Source organism: Rhea americana, unplaced genomic scaffold (genome assembly GCF_003343005.1).
Source record: "Rhea americana isolate MKP2758 unplaced genomic scaffold, rheAme1 scaffold_178, whole genome shotgun sequence".
NCBI classification, from domain to species: domain Eukaryota; kingdom Metazoa; phylum Chordata; class Aves; order Rheiformes; family Rheidae; genus Rhea; species Rhea americana.
Window position 1 is genome coordinate 873,532 of NW_028185905.1, and position 16,697 is coordinate 890,228.

General features: G+C 37.9%; 1 protein-coding gene across 2 annotated transcripts in view; it reads right to left on the minus strand.

Moving 5' to 3' along the window:
• Positions 1-16,697, minus strand: part of CIAO2A (cytosolic iron-sulfur assembly component 2A) — an 18,132-nt gene continuing 1,435 nt past the window's right edge. Inside the window, exons 2-6 of one of the 2 annotated variants that reach the window (XR_014895412.1) lie at positions 13,496-13,660; positions 10,128-10,177; positions 8,537-8,582; positions 210-341; positions 1-30 (exon numbers count right to left, since the gene is read on the minus strand). Coding sequence is in view for 1 of the 2 variants with exons in the window: in XM_085301523.1 (XP_085157649.1) it covers positions 7,384-7,481; positions 8,537-8,582; positions 10,128-10,177; positions 13,496-13,660 (359 nt within the window). In the remaining variant the exon portion in view is untranslated. Of the gene's footprint in view, positions 31-209; positions 342-7,290; positions 7,482-8,536; positions 8,583-10,127; positions 10,178-13,495; positions 13,661-16,697 lie in introns of those variants that run through there. The other variant, XM_085301523.1, reaches the window with a different exon arrangement.

The following is a 16,697-nucleotide window of genomic DNA, read 5'->3' on the forward strand; positions in this document are numbered from 1 at the left end:
ACCTAAGTCTGTGCTGGATATTGATGAAATCTAACAGGCATATAAGAAAAATGACATTATATCTTTGAAGTTATGTTTTGCAATAGCTACATTTGCTAGTCTGAGTAGACCTTGGCTGTACTGTATCTCAAGAAAATTACATCTTTTGATAGGTAAACTTTCTACTAAAATATAATTTGGAAAATTCATTTTAATTATTTACAACAGACCTGTTCTCCTAAAAGCAAAGCCAGCTGCATCTGTCCAGCTCTTCACCTGATCTGYGGGTCACTAGCACCTTTCCAGCTTTGGAAACAACTGATTCTTCAGATCCAAAACCTCCAGGCTGCAATTTTGTCCTTCTGAAAAAAGTAAAATTGCTTTTTTAAAAAAAGTCCCACAAACTCTTTGCCATCCATCACTGTGCCTAAGTGGAAGTTAACCATTTGGACTGAAGTACCAGCTGTTTCCCATTCTTATGCAAAACTCCTAGAAACTCCAAAAAATCCTGTAGGGAAGTAGTATCTCTTTCTTGAAACCATSGAGAGGCAAACGACAGTTCAGGCAGACATAACATGCAAGGCTGTTCTCGAGGCTTCCTTGCAGCAGCTGRAATCAGTTCTGTCACTGGAGAAATAACTCTTTGATGTCCCATACTGGCATTTAACAAATATTTTGGCCCTCTCTGGCTTGTTGCCTTTGGAAGGAAGGATGCCGTGGGCACAGAGCTGGCACCAAGCATGCAAGTGCAGAAAGACACAGGGCAGTAAATAGTCACCTGCTGCCCTCAGGCTTTTGAGTACCAATTTACGTGCAAATCTCACACTCACTTATCCGGAAGCTATTTATTTAAATTAGAGGTCATCTGAAATGGGCTGAGATTCTGTGGGAGGAAAAGAAAGCATGACTTGGATCATTTTGGTRTTGGAACAGGAAATGGAATAAGATAACCCTCCTGGGATTCACTTTCTATAGAAATAAAGCAAATTGTTGCCATTTCCCTCCCCACAAAGCCTTTTCCTCTTCTCAGGGTATTTGGTCTTTCTCATGGTGTTTTGAAGGATACACTTACATTTAAATTAGAATAGTGATGGTGTAATTTGAGTAGAAAAGACCCTCAAAGTCTCTTGGTTTTCCCAGAGGCTCTGTGCTGACCGTTAAGCTTTCAGCCATATGACCTGCTGCACTAATTCTTTCAGGCAAGCTGCACTCAGCATGGACAGAGTTTCTGCTCTGCAAACTGATTTTTTACCCCTTAAAAAAATTTACCAGTTTACCAGAAGCTTCTTCTGGGACCCACAACTGAAATCAGGATGGAGATAGGACACAACTGCCTCCAGACAGCAGCAAAACTGAGCACAGAGTACAAAAAGCCATTGCAGGTTTCAAGGCTGCAAGTCCCTTACTGGTTACACGGCAAATGAAAGGGGTACGGGTGCAAGTCGATCCCTCAGAAAGATGCATTAAGAGCACATGAAAATATCATTGGTCTCACTGYTGTACCATGCTACAGGAAGATTCATTTTCTTGCTTTTTCACATCTTCTTTGTTATCAAGTGGAAAAGAGACTCCACAGAGTTCCTGGGCCTGCTACCTCAGGAGTGTATTGGTTATTCAATTAACTTTGCACAGTGTCCTGATACGATGCTTACAGAATTATTTTCATTAAAACCTTCCTAGAACAAAAAATATTCCCATCTAATAAATACTGAACAACATCAAACAGTTACATTTAAACTTCTTGTCCTAATGTTTTTTAAAAATAAGACTTAAACATATTAGAAAGATACAAGATAGAAAAAGACTTGGTTAGAATAACTAATCAAAATTTGTTTTGTGACAAACATGATTTGAATAACCAAAACTGAGAAGCAAGCAGCTTTGCACATAGATTTCAAAGTTACTCAAACTATAGCAGTGCTGGAAAGAGAACCTGAGATCAAAACAACTGCTCACATTAGAAGCATTTAACTTTTATCTGAGAGCAGTAATTTGGGGGTTGCCACTACACTTGGAGGGGGCTGAAGCCTAGAGGGAACCAGTCTCAAACCAGGGTCATACAAAAAACAGATCTGGCTTCAAACTTACTATTCTTGAATCCCTCTCAACTAGAAGCATGAATGAGGTCTCAGGCTTTTTTTTCCTCTTTTCCTTGAATCTTGCATGCAAAAACTGATCTCTTCTATCTAGTTCCCAGAGTATTGGCATGAAAGATCAAAACCAGGAGTTTTGGTATAGCAGAAGACAAAGAGGGAAAAAGCACGTAAGTCCTGTTTTGGAATGTGTGGTGGTAACAAAGAAGTTTTCTCAAGGGAAAGCATTTTTCTGAGAAAGTTTCTGTTTACAGGCAGAAAACGTAAAACGTGGAATTAAATGATAAAGACACAGCTCTGAGGGACAACTCCCCAGTCTTTAATGGCAACTTTCAACCAGGGTAACTTGGAACTCTGATAAAGAAAATTATCTTTGCCCCCRTATATTTACATCTGGGATTATAATTAGGCAGCCCACAAAGAGCAAACAGCAAATAACAGCCCTTCAGATGTGGTTCCCACACCCTTCGGCAGAGTCACGGTGCTCCTAGCTCTCAGCCCTGCCGGCACCAAGCCTGGAGCCTGGGTGCAGCCCTGGACTCAGCTGCTGGAGCAGTGCTGGGCCAGGCTTCCTTTCGAGGTAAAAGGAACTGATTTTAAGAAATKAAAAGAAAAAAAARRAAMMARGRAAAAAAAAAAAGGAACACAAGCACAAATTTGTGCAGAGCTCCCAAACGCTTTTCTATACCAATGCTCCCCCTTGTGGGAAAAGGCTTCCAGAACATGCATATCATAGAGAAAGAAAYGAGCAGAGAAAGTCACTAATATTTAATGCAGTTCAAAAATCTTTTGTTCTATTTTTCTCCAATTAAAAATGAAAAATAAATAAAACAGATTGCTTCTATTTATTAGAAACAAAGGCAACTTATCTAATTWAAAAAAATGAAAATAGATCCTATTCTATATGAAATATTCCCTTTTAAACAGGCTTTGTGTAGAACTTGTAGGCATTGTCTTGAAACCATTTAGGATATGATGGATGACAGCAAGTTTCATGGTGCAATAAACAAAAACAGAAGTTGGAAGGAACAATACAAACATCACAGTAGATCTTGGTTTAGCAATTTAGAAATTTCTAGCAGAAGAGTTATAGTAAAAGTATCAGACTAATGATAACAACACTAACTACTCAGAATAGATCCTTTGTATTCATTAGTTAGAGGTTGCTAATTATGTGGCCTCATTTTCAATTTGTGATATATGTTTTATGAGTTTAATAAAATATTGTGTTGGTCACTCTTGTTCCTTGGGCATCTTGAATGAGCTTAACAGAGCTTAAAAAAGATAGACAGACCTCTATTGCTTTTTTCTTCAGAGTAGAAAAATAGATGCCCAAGCTTAGCTGGAGCCTTCAGGCATCATCATACTAAARTATTTAACAAATAAATTTCCTTTGATGTCAAGATCTACTGGAAATTATCAGAAAAAGTTCACTACTTGCCACGGAAATTCACTGTTTTCAGAACAGTCTCAGTCTCAAMTCTTAATGATCTTCCTCTAGACGGGTGTCCATCCAGCTGTTAAGACTTTTCAGAGCTGAAGTGAGCAATCAATAAACAGATTGATTACTGGTGGACAAAGTTAGCAGAGTACAATATCAAACTTTACTTGTTTAGACTTATATGTGTTATTACATAGTATCTGCTGTACGGGTCTGTGGAAGTGAGTGGACCAACCACTAGCTACATTTACTTAAACCACAATTCACAGGAAATCTTATTCCAATTGACAAAATGAAAAATATAGTGCAATTGTTGATTACAATTAAGCTGATGTAGCTAATTTGATTAAAAAGTAAACCATGGGGAAGAAAAATATTGCTCTTATTCTGTACTTCTGCTTTCATTATGTGGCACAGCAAAACCAGGAACTTCATCATAGGAAAATATCTCCACCTTCTTCTTATAGAGAGGAAAGTATTTTCACAGCCATAGTTGCCTTTTAATCAGTCTTTACAGCTGAAAAACAACAAAATCTTGCAAAACACATCTTGAGGATTCTTTGTGATATAGCATTACAGCAGGAGTCTAAAAAAGTTTTGTTCAAAATAGGATTTTTTTTTAAAAAAAGTCCACAGATTATTTATTTTAGGAACATCACCAAGTATTTATTTTCTCATGCAAATACCAARCAGTCAATTCCCTTCACATGCTGGTGAATACGCAAAGTAGTGGGCACAATAATGTCCCATTTAAGGTTATAACTAATTGTACTTTATAGAAGCATCTGTAGAAAGCACTGCTTAAGGACATACGTACTTCCTTCTACTTCCCTCGTAYTGAAGTCAAGGTGAGCAATGAGGGTCCAAAACCATTTGAAATTAAGTGTAATGGAACTGAAGATGAGTACCCAAAGTTRGTTATTTTGGAAATAGCTTTTCCACCACCTATGCAAACTCAGTCCTCCAGAGGTACAGTAACAGAACAATAAAGGGGATTATCCTCACTTTTTAGAAACTTTGCCACTGAAAGTAGGGAGATTGCAAGCTCTTGTTAGCACTGTTGTGACATCTGTACAGTACATTGATTTGCAAAGGGAAAATTTCCCCCACTGTTTATAACATGTGGCCTAGTTGGAATTCATTCAATCATTTCATGCCTTCAGGAATGCTTTATGAGGCATATTATTAAAATGGTTACAAATCTCTGAAACACAGATGTTTGCACTGAACTTAAACAATTTCTCACTGTTAGAGTAATCACTGTTTCAATGAGGGATGGTTCCCTAAATCTCTCACAAACCACTGAGGGTGATAAATGTTATGCATTGACCAGATAAACTATTCCAGCATCTCAGGGATGCGTTATCAGGTGCTATGGGCATGAGCCTCCCTCCCACTGCACACACGTTCACCTCTCAGGCCCTCCTGTGGCTAAGCAGTGGATATCAAATGACACTTCCATTGGGAGAAGGACAGCTGAGCAAGAAATCACTGTTTTAATTCTTCAGGGAAAGGTAAATTCTTGGTAAAATTCTCAGTGGCAATAGGGAAACTACCCCTAGATAAATTCTCCAGAGAGAAAAACACAGAGAGAGTGATACCTGGCACCACTGTTATGGACACTTCAGGCAGGATTAGTGAGGGAGCAGCAGARAGAAACAGGACAGTGGCAACCATGGAGAGGAAGGGCTATGGGGTTCCCTCACCTTCCATGCTGCAGGTGAGTAATCTTAAGAAAGAGCAGGATCCAACTGGCAACACCTTGTCCTTAGGAAAGTYTCACCCACAAGATAAAGGAGACTCCAAACTGAAAGACAGGTACTTAGAGGAAAAAATACAAATATTCCAGTCTAGTCCTTTCRTTACGAGTTTTTAGTGTCTCTTAGTGAAAACTACTGTTACTGGTTTTATGCGATTCTATAACCTGTACCAGTTCTCTCTTCCGTACATATCTGTAGATCATACTGTAATTACTGACTTACAGTATTACTGTAAATCATATAATAATATATCTCTATAAGGTCATTTTGTTTTTTCCAGAGAGTTGTATTTCATGCACATGCCTGATGCATTGCACCCAACAGGAAATGCARCTTTCTTCGTCACCCACCCCAACTTCCACATTGGAAGCAAATTAAGCTAAACTAAGTCACTTTGGTTTTGTATTAACTCTTTTAAACTCTATGAAYATGCTTATGTAATCAACTTTGACATTTCAGCTTTTGTTAATTCAGGAGTATCTACAAACACAGAAAGCTCTGCGAGCAAGTGTTACTAAGAACAAGGAGATATCAGCCTCACTTTTGAGAGCGTTAATGCAAGCAAAAGGTTTCTCTCTTCATCATTGAAGGGCATATATATTTCCCCCAAGCCTTTCAGACTAGGCATGCACTTTAAAAAATCTTCTTGCGGGTAGACACAATAATATTTAACAATCTTGTTGTGAAGCACTTTGGCATTCGCACATAACCTGTATAGGTCATGAAGGTAAACAACAAAACTTCCAAAAACTCCACTAAAAATCAGGAGGAGATTTATGTTTAGAAAAAASAAAGTTACTCTCTTCATGATAACGCTTTCAAATCCTCAGGCTACTTTTACTATACAATAGTTTTCTACYACAGATTCTTCAGGCTCCTATTTTGCACTTATGGCACCTGGAATAGCTCTTGCAAGAACTCTCCTAGGAGAAGTTAAGGGGAGTGACTATAGCAATCCTCAGATGAYTAGGTGGAGCTGTAACTGGGGAAACAAGGCAGGAGAAAGAAGAGGAAGGTAGAAAAGACAAATAGGAGCATCCAGACAACTTCCCTGTAGATTCTTACAGTAATAGAATTCTAAAAAAAGAGAAGTTTTAAACAGTATGTGCACCAGGACAGCTGCTCATGGGCACTGCATTACTGCCACACCAAGGACAGAAGCACAGACCACATCTAGCTCACCTTCAACAATTAAACATTGTCTGCTTTAAATTAGGAACTGTCAGACACAAACTTCCCATTTAAAGCAGCTATACAAAGAGCAAAGGATGTTAAAATCCTCCATAATTATGAAGAAAATCTGGAACCGTAACTGGTAGTAGTACTAGTTTATGTATTTTTCCTCCCCCATTGATTCATCTAAGCTTTTGACTCCCTATATCCATATCATTACACGGCCAGGCATTTTACCAGTCTCTACGTAAGGAAGCGCCTCTTACTGTTGAAACTTGAATTAAGATTTTTTTCTTATACCCTTTGGAGACTGTAGCAGTATGGAAGTCTTCTCTGATTAGGRAAAAAAAAATCCATTAGTAGTGTTTGAAGGCCATTGACTATATGAAGAACAATGTTATTTAACATTTTTGAATATATATTAAATTGAAAGTACCTATTAAAACTTTATAAAAACATTAACATTGAAATGAATACAAACAATAAAGACGAATGAAATGTTTCCTTCTCTAACAGAAAAATCAAAGTCTAAGGATAAGAAATTTTTTTGAGCTCAAAAATTGGCATTTCAGTACAAGAATCTTTTTATTTTGACAGTGTTTTGATTGAAACAACATGGAAACTTAAACTGCAAAACTGAATTTATATAACATTGTCTATCAGAGGGTGATACAGATAACTTTTTTCGTTTTTAATTAGATAAAATATTTTTCTGAACACCAGATGTTAAACTCTTAATACTATACATTTCACTTTATTTTAGATACTAATTTATCATAATTTAAATCTACCTTATAAACAATTTCTTTTAAAAAAGATGTGGAAGATAAAAAGAACTCAAGTATTAAACTCAAGGCTTTGATCATCATTATATTTTTTTTTTTACAAAGTTTTTAACAAATGTATCAAAACGACAATTCTGTGATTATTATAGCTACTAGTCAGGCTCTGTAACACACTGCTCCACAATTTCACGCAAGTTTGGATTCTCCATCGCAGCTGCTACTCTTTCTTTATCATTGATTTGCTTGTTGACTGCAAAACATTGTATACAAAGTAAAGTCAGAAGCAGTTTACTGATGCAGTACATGTAAAGTACCACTGAAACATTCCAAGCACAAGACATCATACTGCAATGAAGTTTTTCAAACTTAAAGAACATCCTGCTCTAAGAAGGATAAAGTGCTGTTGTACAGCAATGCTACATTGTGTCAACTTTCTTTGCAATTTGCAATTTAGATAGAGATTCAAATTTGCATAGTATCTGAAAAGCACTGTATAGGCAGTCATTTAAGTAATGTGGTCTAGGCAAAGAAAGTTGTGCCAGATAATAGAAGGGCAACAAGACAGAGAAAAACACAAAGGTGCTCAAGAGCAAAGAGTAAAGGAGATGAGTTTAACAGGAAATCTGGGAACAGAGATAAATGAAAGCTTGGTCACACAAGAATATCCATGACAGACCAAGTATTTTTGATACTTTCCTAGTTTAGGAAAGGAATATGAAATACATTGATAACACGTCTTAACATCAAATATAAAATTTGTGACAAAATAATAATCTGAATTTTTCTAAGTTTACTTTCTATTCATTTCATGAAAAGGACAGGTCTCACCCACCCTGCTCTCCATACAAAGATTTCTAATGTTCAAGAACAAAAAAAGCCTGGGACATTGCCCAGACAAGGGCTTTAACAGCTATTGAAGACAATGACTCTCTAAAGCTTTGAAAGAATTTCAATATCCTGCAGGTTTTATTTTAAATATTGGTTGATCTTGCTATCTTAACTTCTTGATACCAAAAATATACATTTCTCAGTCTGTCAAAGTTCTTCAGCAAAGATTCATCAGCCTATTAGCAACTTTTTTTGTTAGAAACGTAACTCAATACCTGCAAGAAAGTGTTTTTACAAGCAGCTTATGTTTACAGTACCAATACAGCTTTTGAAACAGACTCAATTACATGTTTCATTTTAAAGCTTTAACAGCATATTAGTTTCTGGAAAGGACAGTAAGGTGAGCGAGGAAACAGACTTCCCAGAGGACACACACTCAAGAATGAGTGGAGCTTGAATAGACTAAGTTCTACTTACTGTCTTCTTCAGTGGAATGTGTACCTTCAGATATGTAGATTTCCAGCTAGAGAAGAGATCAACAACATTAGAAACATACATGAATAGTTAAATATGCATTTGAAAAAATGTAATAGACAATTTTTAAAAGGTCATAGATAAYGAAATGGGATCAACAATAGCTGATCTTCAGATTTCAGCGCAATACAATCACAAGACAACCTCCATTTAACAGTCACCAGTGGTCCTTCTTTGAAATTGCAGGGGCCTTCTTTCCTCACTAGTATCAGCTGTTGTGTGAAAAAGTAATTGCATTTAGGCTACCAGAAGCAGGGTGGAGAACTGGCACTATCCTTCCATCTAGCTTTCTGCAGACCACAATTAAGGAACAATTTTTTTTAAAAGTCATCAGAATTGCAACAGTCACTTTCACAAGCTAAGAACTCTTGAAAAGACATCCTTCAGAGTGGATTCCTAATAAGATATGCAACTATATTTAGTCAGTGGATRCTTGTGAGTTCTTCCTGCACCTTATCAAAGCTTTTGTTTAAGGAAGTACAGGAGAAATTCAAGCAAAGGAAAAAAAGCAATGTTTACAGTCAAAAAGACATAAGAGTTTTACCTTCAACAAGAATTTTTGGTTCCATTCACTCACTGATGAGACTCACATATGCTCTATTTGAAAATGGTAGCATAATACAATATTATTTCCTGTATAGGAATAGACTATAAGACTAGAACCCTTAAYAGACCTTAATCACCTTCATGCCTTTAATAGGCCTGTGAAAAACAAAAAACATGATAAAAAACCCCAACTTATATTGAGCTACAAGGAGATTTCATATGACTGAAGTACTAAAGTAATAGGGCTGGCCCCTGTTAGGGACAGTATTCTGACCAGGGCCAGGCCTGTATGCAATTTACGTAAAAATTCCTAAGACAGAGGTCAGAGATTTCCTGAACTCAGATCCTAGTCCAACTTCGGCAGCTCTTCTGCAGAAGAGCTCTTCTATCCTTAAGATTTTACTTCATAGATTATGGTTATATAAAACAGTGGAATTCCCCATAACTAAGCTCTGACTGACAAAAAACTACTTATCTTGCTTTCAAGGCCACTAACTCACATAGGGTGCAATATTCATATTGAATACTCTAAATGGTTCAGTCAACTTAGTAACTTTTAATGTTTTGTATTCACAATGCTTGGATATGTTGAAATATTCCAGAAGGCCACATTCATTTTCTCCAAGGCAATAGTATGACTTAGATCCATCATGACTTTGGCTTTAAAAACACCCTCTCCTCCACTGAGCAAGAAATTGAATGACAGGTGGTCAGGAGATTCCTTGAAACACAGTATATTTCAGAATTTCAGCCAAGAAACTGTCTTTTGTAAAGAAAAGAAAGAATCAGTTATTCTGTGATTCCTTCAGGTGCTACACTGTACTGCAACATCACTCCCTCCATAAGCAAGTAACAGGTTTGAGAAAGACCCCATCCTTCACTACAGTTTGCAAGTCACTTGATCCTGCAGCATACTCTCTTTTAAAGAGAAAGTATACTTGCAAAACATTCATGTAGCTTAAGGCAAGTTCTAGAATAGATACTTTACCTTATGTCTAAAAGGCAAACATCTCTGAAGTTTTACTCTTAAACAAAGGCCTGTTTAAACAAAACAGAGAAGAGTTTTTGCTTATCAAATTAAAGGTTGAAGGTATATTTTCAGAGGATACATATTTACAATCAAAAACCACCAGCATAGTAMGTAACTTTCTCCTTTGGCATTCTGAGCAGCACAAGCCCTAAAAGAGACTAAATAACCTTTTTTGACTCCTTTGGAGATAGCTTCTTAGTTGAGTTTGTACCTGCTTTATAGGCTTACGAGGTCTCCAGTCTCTTAACACCTTCTAGAAGCACTAAATACACAAAAATCCTCCATTTCTGGCTTTCCTCTACATTTTTAAATAGAGCTTCTTGGTGGTCACTGTGGCTTCATCTGTACTGAGGACAATGTTTGTTTTGTGTTTTAACATTTGTTAAAAATCCAGYATAAACTGGTTGAAGAAAGAAACCACAAGCCTGCAATGACTTGGGCACAACTCAGGCTCACTAACTTCACTATTTAATGTCTAACATACAGAAGTGCTAACTACTTTAAACAACATACAGAAATTCTCCAACAAAAAAAGCATACCCACAACTAATTCCCATGGGCAAATAAGTCACCATAAAAGCTAAATTAAAAAAACTGWGAGCCAACTGCCAACATTCAAATGTTGCTTGAAAAGTCCACTGCTATAGATCTATCTATAGCAAGCAACACTGCAGGGGGGGAAAAAAAGAAATCTTTGTAGATTTTTTTCTACAGTAACACTTTTTTCTTCAGTAACACTGAGCAGAGTGTTAAGGTTCATCTTTGGGAGGCCAATCCTAGTTTGAACATCCCTACTACTATCCTACTGCAGTTTTTCATGAGGCCAGGCTTTGCAATGAGCTACACAGACAAACAAAGCAGTATCATAGCCCCAGTTTGTCCTCAGGATAAGTCATGGTAACAGCACCTCCTGCCAAAGAAGAAGAGAATATTTTTCTTCAGAACACCTATTCTCAATCTYCCTTGAGAAGTGGCAGCAAACTGGATGGAAAAAATTCAAAAGCTACACCTGGGAGTGCTGGTGGATGACAAATGGACTATGAGCCAGCAAGATGCCCCCGTGGCCAGGAAGGCCAATGGTGTCCTTGGGTGAATTAGGAAAAGTGTTGCCAGCAGGTTGAGGGAGGTGATCCTGCCCCTCTACCAAGCCCTCGTGAGGCCTCATCTCAAGTACTGTGTCCAGTTCTGGGCTCCCCAGTACAAGAGGGACATGGAGCTACTGGACAAAGCCCAGCGCAGGGCTATAAGGATGATCAAAGGGCTGRAGCATCTGCCCTATGAGGAACAGTTGCGAGAGCTGGGCCTGTTTAGCCTGCAGAAAAGACGACTGACGGAGGATCTTATCAATGGCTACAAGTACYTGAAGGGAGGGTGTCAAGGGGATGGGGACAAACTCTTTTCAGTTGTCCCACGCGACAGAACAAGAGGCAATGTTCAAAAACTGAACCACACGAAGTTCCGCCTGAATATGAGGAGGAATTTCTTCACTGTAAGAGTGACAGAGCACTGGGACAGGTGGCCCAGAAAGGTGGTGGAGTCTCCTTCTCTGGAGATATTCAAAGCCTGCCTGGATGCAATCCTTTCTAACACACTCTGTGAGACTCTGCTTGAGCAGGGGGGGGGTTGGACTAGATGATCTCCAGAGGTTCCTTCCAACCTTACCGATTCTATGATTCTATTTGGACTCTAAAAAGTCACATTCAAGTAATCTAGAGAGAAGATCACTCTCTCAAAACTCAGGTATTATTGTTTTCACAAGTCTCTAGAAAAAGGCAGAGAGTTGAAAAGGGTACTTTAAGTCAGTAAGTCTGTAGCTTAAGCAGATCACTCCAGGCAYATGAACTTCTTTCCCAATCACTTTGGATTGTTCTCACTTCTGGCAGTCTGAAATTTYTGGTAATTCTATTCTGTTTAGAAATTTATCTGAATAAGTAGAGAATAAATAAGGAACAGTCATGTGCAGGCTCTGAGAACATTTATGATTAGACAAAAACAAAAAACAAACTATTCAGGTCTTTAACAAATATTTCAGTGTGGTGTTTCAGGTTTCAAAGGTCAGCTGATGCAACAAGCCCTCAAGATCATCAAATTCTGCCCATTTACAAGAAATGTATTGGAAAACCATCTTGTGAAATAACACATTTTTTCTTCTATCAAGGAAAATTTAACTTCCACACAACACTCAGGTAGGTAACAGGCTACTGAAGGACTGGCTAAGTAAAGAAAATACCTCCCCAAAAACCTACCAGCTTACACAGTAGTCTATGCAGACGAGAAAGCTTTAGAAAAAACAAAACAAAAACAAACAAACAAAAAATTTTAACCCACTATGCCCTTACATATATTACCCAACTATTTTTAAAACAGCTGTCATAACACTCTCCTGTAACAGAATGAGGAACTGTGCTTCAGAAGTCATACAACACTGACAAAGGCTGCACAGCAGAACAGACAAAGATTTAGCTGATATTTAAGTGCTGTAAATGTGATTAACAAATCTTAAAGTTTGATGTGCTATGTACAACACTGGTCCTTGGGTCTGAGTCTTACCCGTAACAGAGTCAGCTTGACTCCTAACAGTTTCAAGCCACAAAAAAATTATTACCAGCTGGCATGCTACTGCTTTACTACCTGGACTTCACCTTGTACACAAGGCATCCAGGGTCTGTTTTGGCATAAATATACATACTTTAAGATTAAAGACTTCATTTTAAATATTGAAGACAGACTGAGAACTATTACTACTAGTATATAATGGTAAGAATTGTTAATCTTAGTACATTTAAACAATGTATTTCAGAGAATGAACACCTGTTCTCACCACAAATAATAATAATAATAAAAAAAAAGCAAAATAAGCCAGGGTAGATTCTTATTCAACTTAACTGCTTTCAGACTCCTAAGAGTTCATAAACTTTTTTCAGTATTTTTTGAGCRTGTGTGGGTTTTTGCTCATGTGTAGGCAAGGCAAAGGGGAATATTCATGAAGATTTATTTATTTATTTAAGAGTTGCCAAAATGTCAATGTAACATTACTAGAATAGCTTGGAAGTGGTATAGAATCCTTCCTTTATATTCTCCTAGGAGATTTTTGAGCACTTTTCTTAAGGAATTTGTCCAAGTTGATAAAATCAGATCTTGAATGCCCCCATATCTCTTCTGGATTTTTTTTTTTTTGGTATTCTTAATAGGTTTTTTTAAGATAAAATTTCCAGTTAAATCGTTGTCAAAACGATAGAAAATTTTAACTAAGCTTGAGCTTACTCAGGTAATCCATAATTAACTTTATAATCATTATTACAGATTTAATGAAATAGAAATCTTACCAATGAGAGTAGCTAAAGAACAATGAGGTACTGTTGGTGTAAACCTGATGATAACCAGATACTCGTCTTCACCTATCTCGTGTACTTCAACACAGCTTTCTGTTACCACTTCCAGTTCTTCTAAAGTATTAGGTTTCTCCGGGTCCCGAATAGTACGGATTATATCTAAAGCAAAAAACAAGACACCAATAAAGCAGCTTTCCTATATTTAATGCATGATATTTTTGGTTAATAAGTCATCTTCCCAGCATTGTTTATTTTTCTTCTCTTCAGAGGAAGCAGAGCTGTGAATATCAGTGGTGTATTATCTCAGGAATTGCTTCAGAATTGGGCAGATTGATGCATTTGTTGTTCATTATGAACACGTTTTTCCACACACCAGTTCTAAACTTCCTATTGCTTTTACAATCCCATGTTAATAAATACAAATCAAAATATGCCTATTAAAGGATACATATCACCTTTAGATTTATCGTGATTCAGAATTACCTATGCAAAAGATAAACAAATATTTAACAGTTTAGATAAGTTAGAATTTCAAAAACCTGAAAGGCAAGCAAACCTGTTAATAAGATAGGTCATTTTTCATTCCCACCTTCTTCCCTCCAGTTCCTAGCCTGGGCCTCATAGATAAGATTTTGAAATCATCTTAAGGAAAGCCAGTACAAAAATAATGCACTAATCCATATTTATCCATATCAATGAAGGGTAAGCATCAAGTGTGATCATCTCCTTAGCTTCTAAAATGTGGGGATCAACTAGGGTTATTATACCTATGTGGAAAATAATAAACAGCATTGATACTTACAGAGGTTTTTTTGTGTGTGTGTTCTGAATTAGTTTCATAATACAAGCAATCACATTTATTGTTACATTTTCCATAGATCAAAAGGCTTTAAAGTGATACTTAAAAATTACAATATATGATTATAGAGCCTGAAAAATAATGCAAGATAGTATATGAATTTAGTAAGTTTAAGAACCTGAAAAATAAGACCCTGCAGTTCAATATGTCTGCTGAGCAATGTAGGAAGTGAGTAGAAACAATGAGATCTCAAGTCTTTGCACATCCATCCCACGTACCCAGCATAACCTAAAGAAATACAAATTTTCACAGTGAAGGCCAAACCTAAGAAGTTCCCAGCTGTCACCTTCCCTTTTTTTTCTTGCTTTATATGCTGTTGTTTGCTCCTTAGAAGTGCAGGTACAAGCATTTTTGCTTTAAATAAGGTAACAGAAGTAATATGGGTTAATATAAAAATATAAGAAAAAAGGGAAGACATTTCTAACCAGCTGTAGCAATTGTATTTTCAGAGTWGCCCTACTAATAGTTCTTCCATAACAATTAACTGTATTTCTAAAACAGATGCCACATCAACTTTCAATACAGCAAATTACTTCAGTCTGTCTTCAGGTACATAGACAGGCCCACTCAACTACAACCTGAAAGTTGTRTAGCTGCTTTTAGTGCATTCCTGCAATTAACCTAATATCCCTGCTGARGGGCTGGGCCTCAAAGGCCTAGTCCAACACGACACCAATACTGCTATACCGCTTCCAGGCAAGATTTGGCTTCTGCCCATCCAGTGGGCAGGAACAGAAGTTCATGTCTGTCTGGACTTCCTCCATGCAGACATACCCTAAAGTCTGTGAGTGGAGAAAAGACTTTATTAAATTAAGGAAGTTTTAACCCTTGGTGCTCACCTCTCCCTCCTGCAGGGACTATTCAAATTACTCTTGAGACCTAGCAAAACTTTCAGTAGGGTTGGGAACCACTTGCTGTCCAAAGTAAATTGTCATCACTTATATTGTAAAATAAAGTTGTGATGAATGAGAGAATTTAGCCCATTTTCTAACTTTCAGGGAAGCAGAGTATTGTTTGAATCATCCCAAAGCCTCCAATCTCTGTTTCAGCTTTCTCTGCCTGCATTATAAGGATATCATGCTGCCAAATTATGAACCTAGAACACACAGTGGATATTCATGAGGCCATTTGTTTGATGTTCCCAAAGAATTGCTAACTGTCCCCTCAGTTATACTAGGTATCATGAGGGTAACAAGCAAACAAAATGTTTAGCTTTATTAAACTGGTTCCCAGTAAATGGATTCGTAGTCTCATTCAGACTACTAAAAGATATTTTCACACTTCTTCTATTGTTCTGGCACTTTCTGCATAAAGTTTTAGCTGACTTTTTCAGCTAGATTTCTGTAATTGAACTATAGGATCTTTACATCCCAAAAGTATTTTCACATATGCAATTTCCTCAATTTCTGATGTATTTCTTTCTCCATTTTAAAATTTATTTCCTCTCTATGTGAAGGGCCCACATAAGCAAAGAGGAAATCAATTACTTCACCAAACATTAAGAGGAATGCTAAAGTTGATTTAGTCCAGCAGTACTTCATGGACGTCTAAGGTCTTCTAAATCCTACAAACAGCATTTCAAGAGATGAAATCGCTCTTTATTTTACAAGACCAGCATTAAAGATCCGGTCATTCAGTAGCAGAAATCGCCATTTTGCTGGGCTAGGCAGCTGACCTTCTAGGTGTGTCCGGCTTCTCTTCTAAGGTGATGAAACAGCAAGATAACTCTCCCACACACAGACTGAGCAAGCAGTCTCAACTCCTTCCCCACATGCTCAGGAGCTGAGAAGCAGCATCACCACTCCACCATCCAGCAGCATGTTAGGACAATTCACTCAGTGCACTCCTTGCTCAGGATCTGAACTAACAGTGACCAAGGCACGTGCTCCATGTCGAAGTCACGGTACCCACTCTATCTCCAGAYGGTGTCTGGGGCTGGTGGCACATTTGGGAGAAGCTAGTAGATGCTCGGGACAGTCCCTCCTGTCTCCCCTAACACTTCCCAGACCCTGAAGCACCTGAAAGATAATCCCCCGGCCCCTGACAGTGCTTTTGATTTTCAAGCAAGCCAAATGTACTTGTTCTCCCACCCCATGCTGCACAACAAGCACCCCAGAGCACACCCTCACCCTGGTATCAGCTGCAGCCACCTTCCCCCAGCCCCTAAAGGCYCCACAGGGCAGCTCCCACTCACTCACCCCAAGGACAGAGCTCTCAGCCCCACGGGGGTAGCCAGGGCCAGGCCTTATTTCCCCAAAACACCCTTCAACAGCACAGCCCCAGGATCCACAGGGGTYCTAACCCTGCAGCTCAGGACCCCCACCCCATGGTTCCACA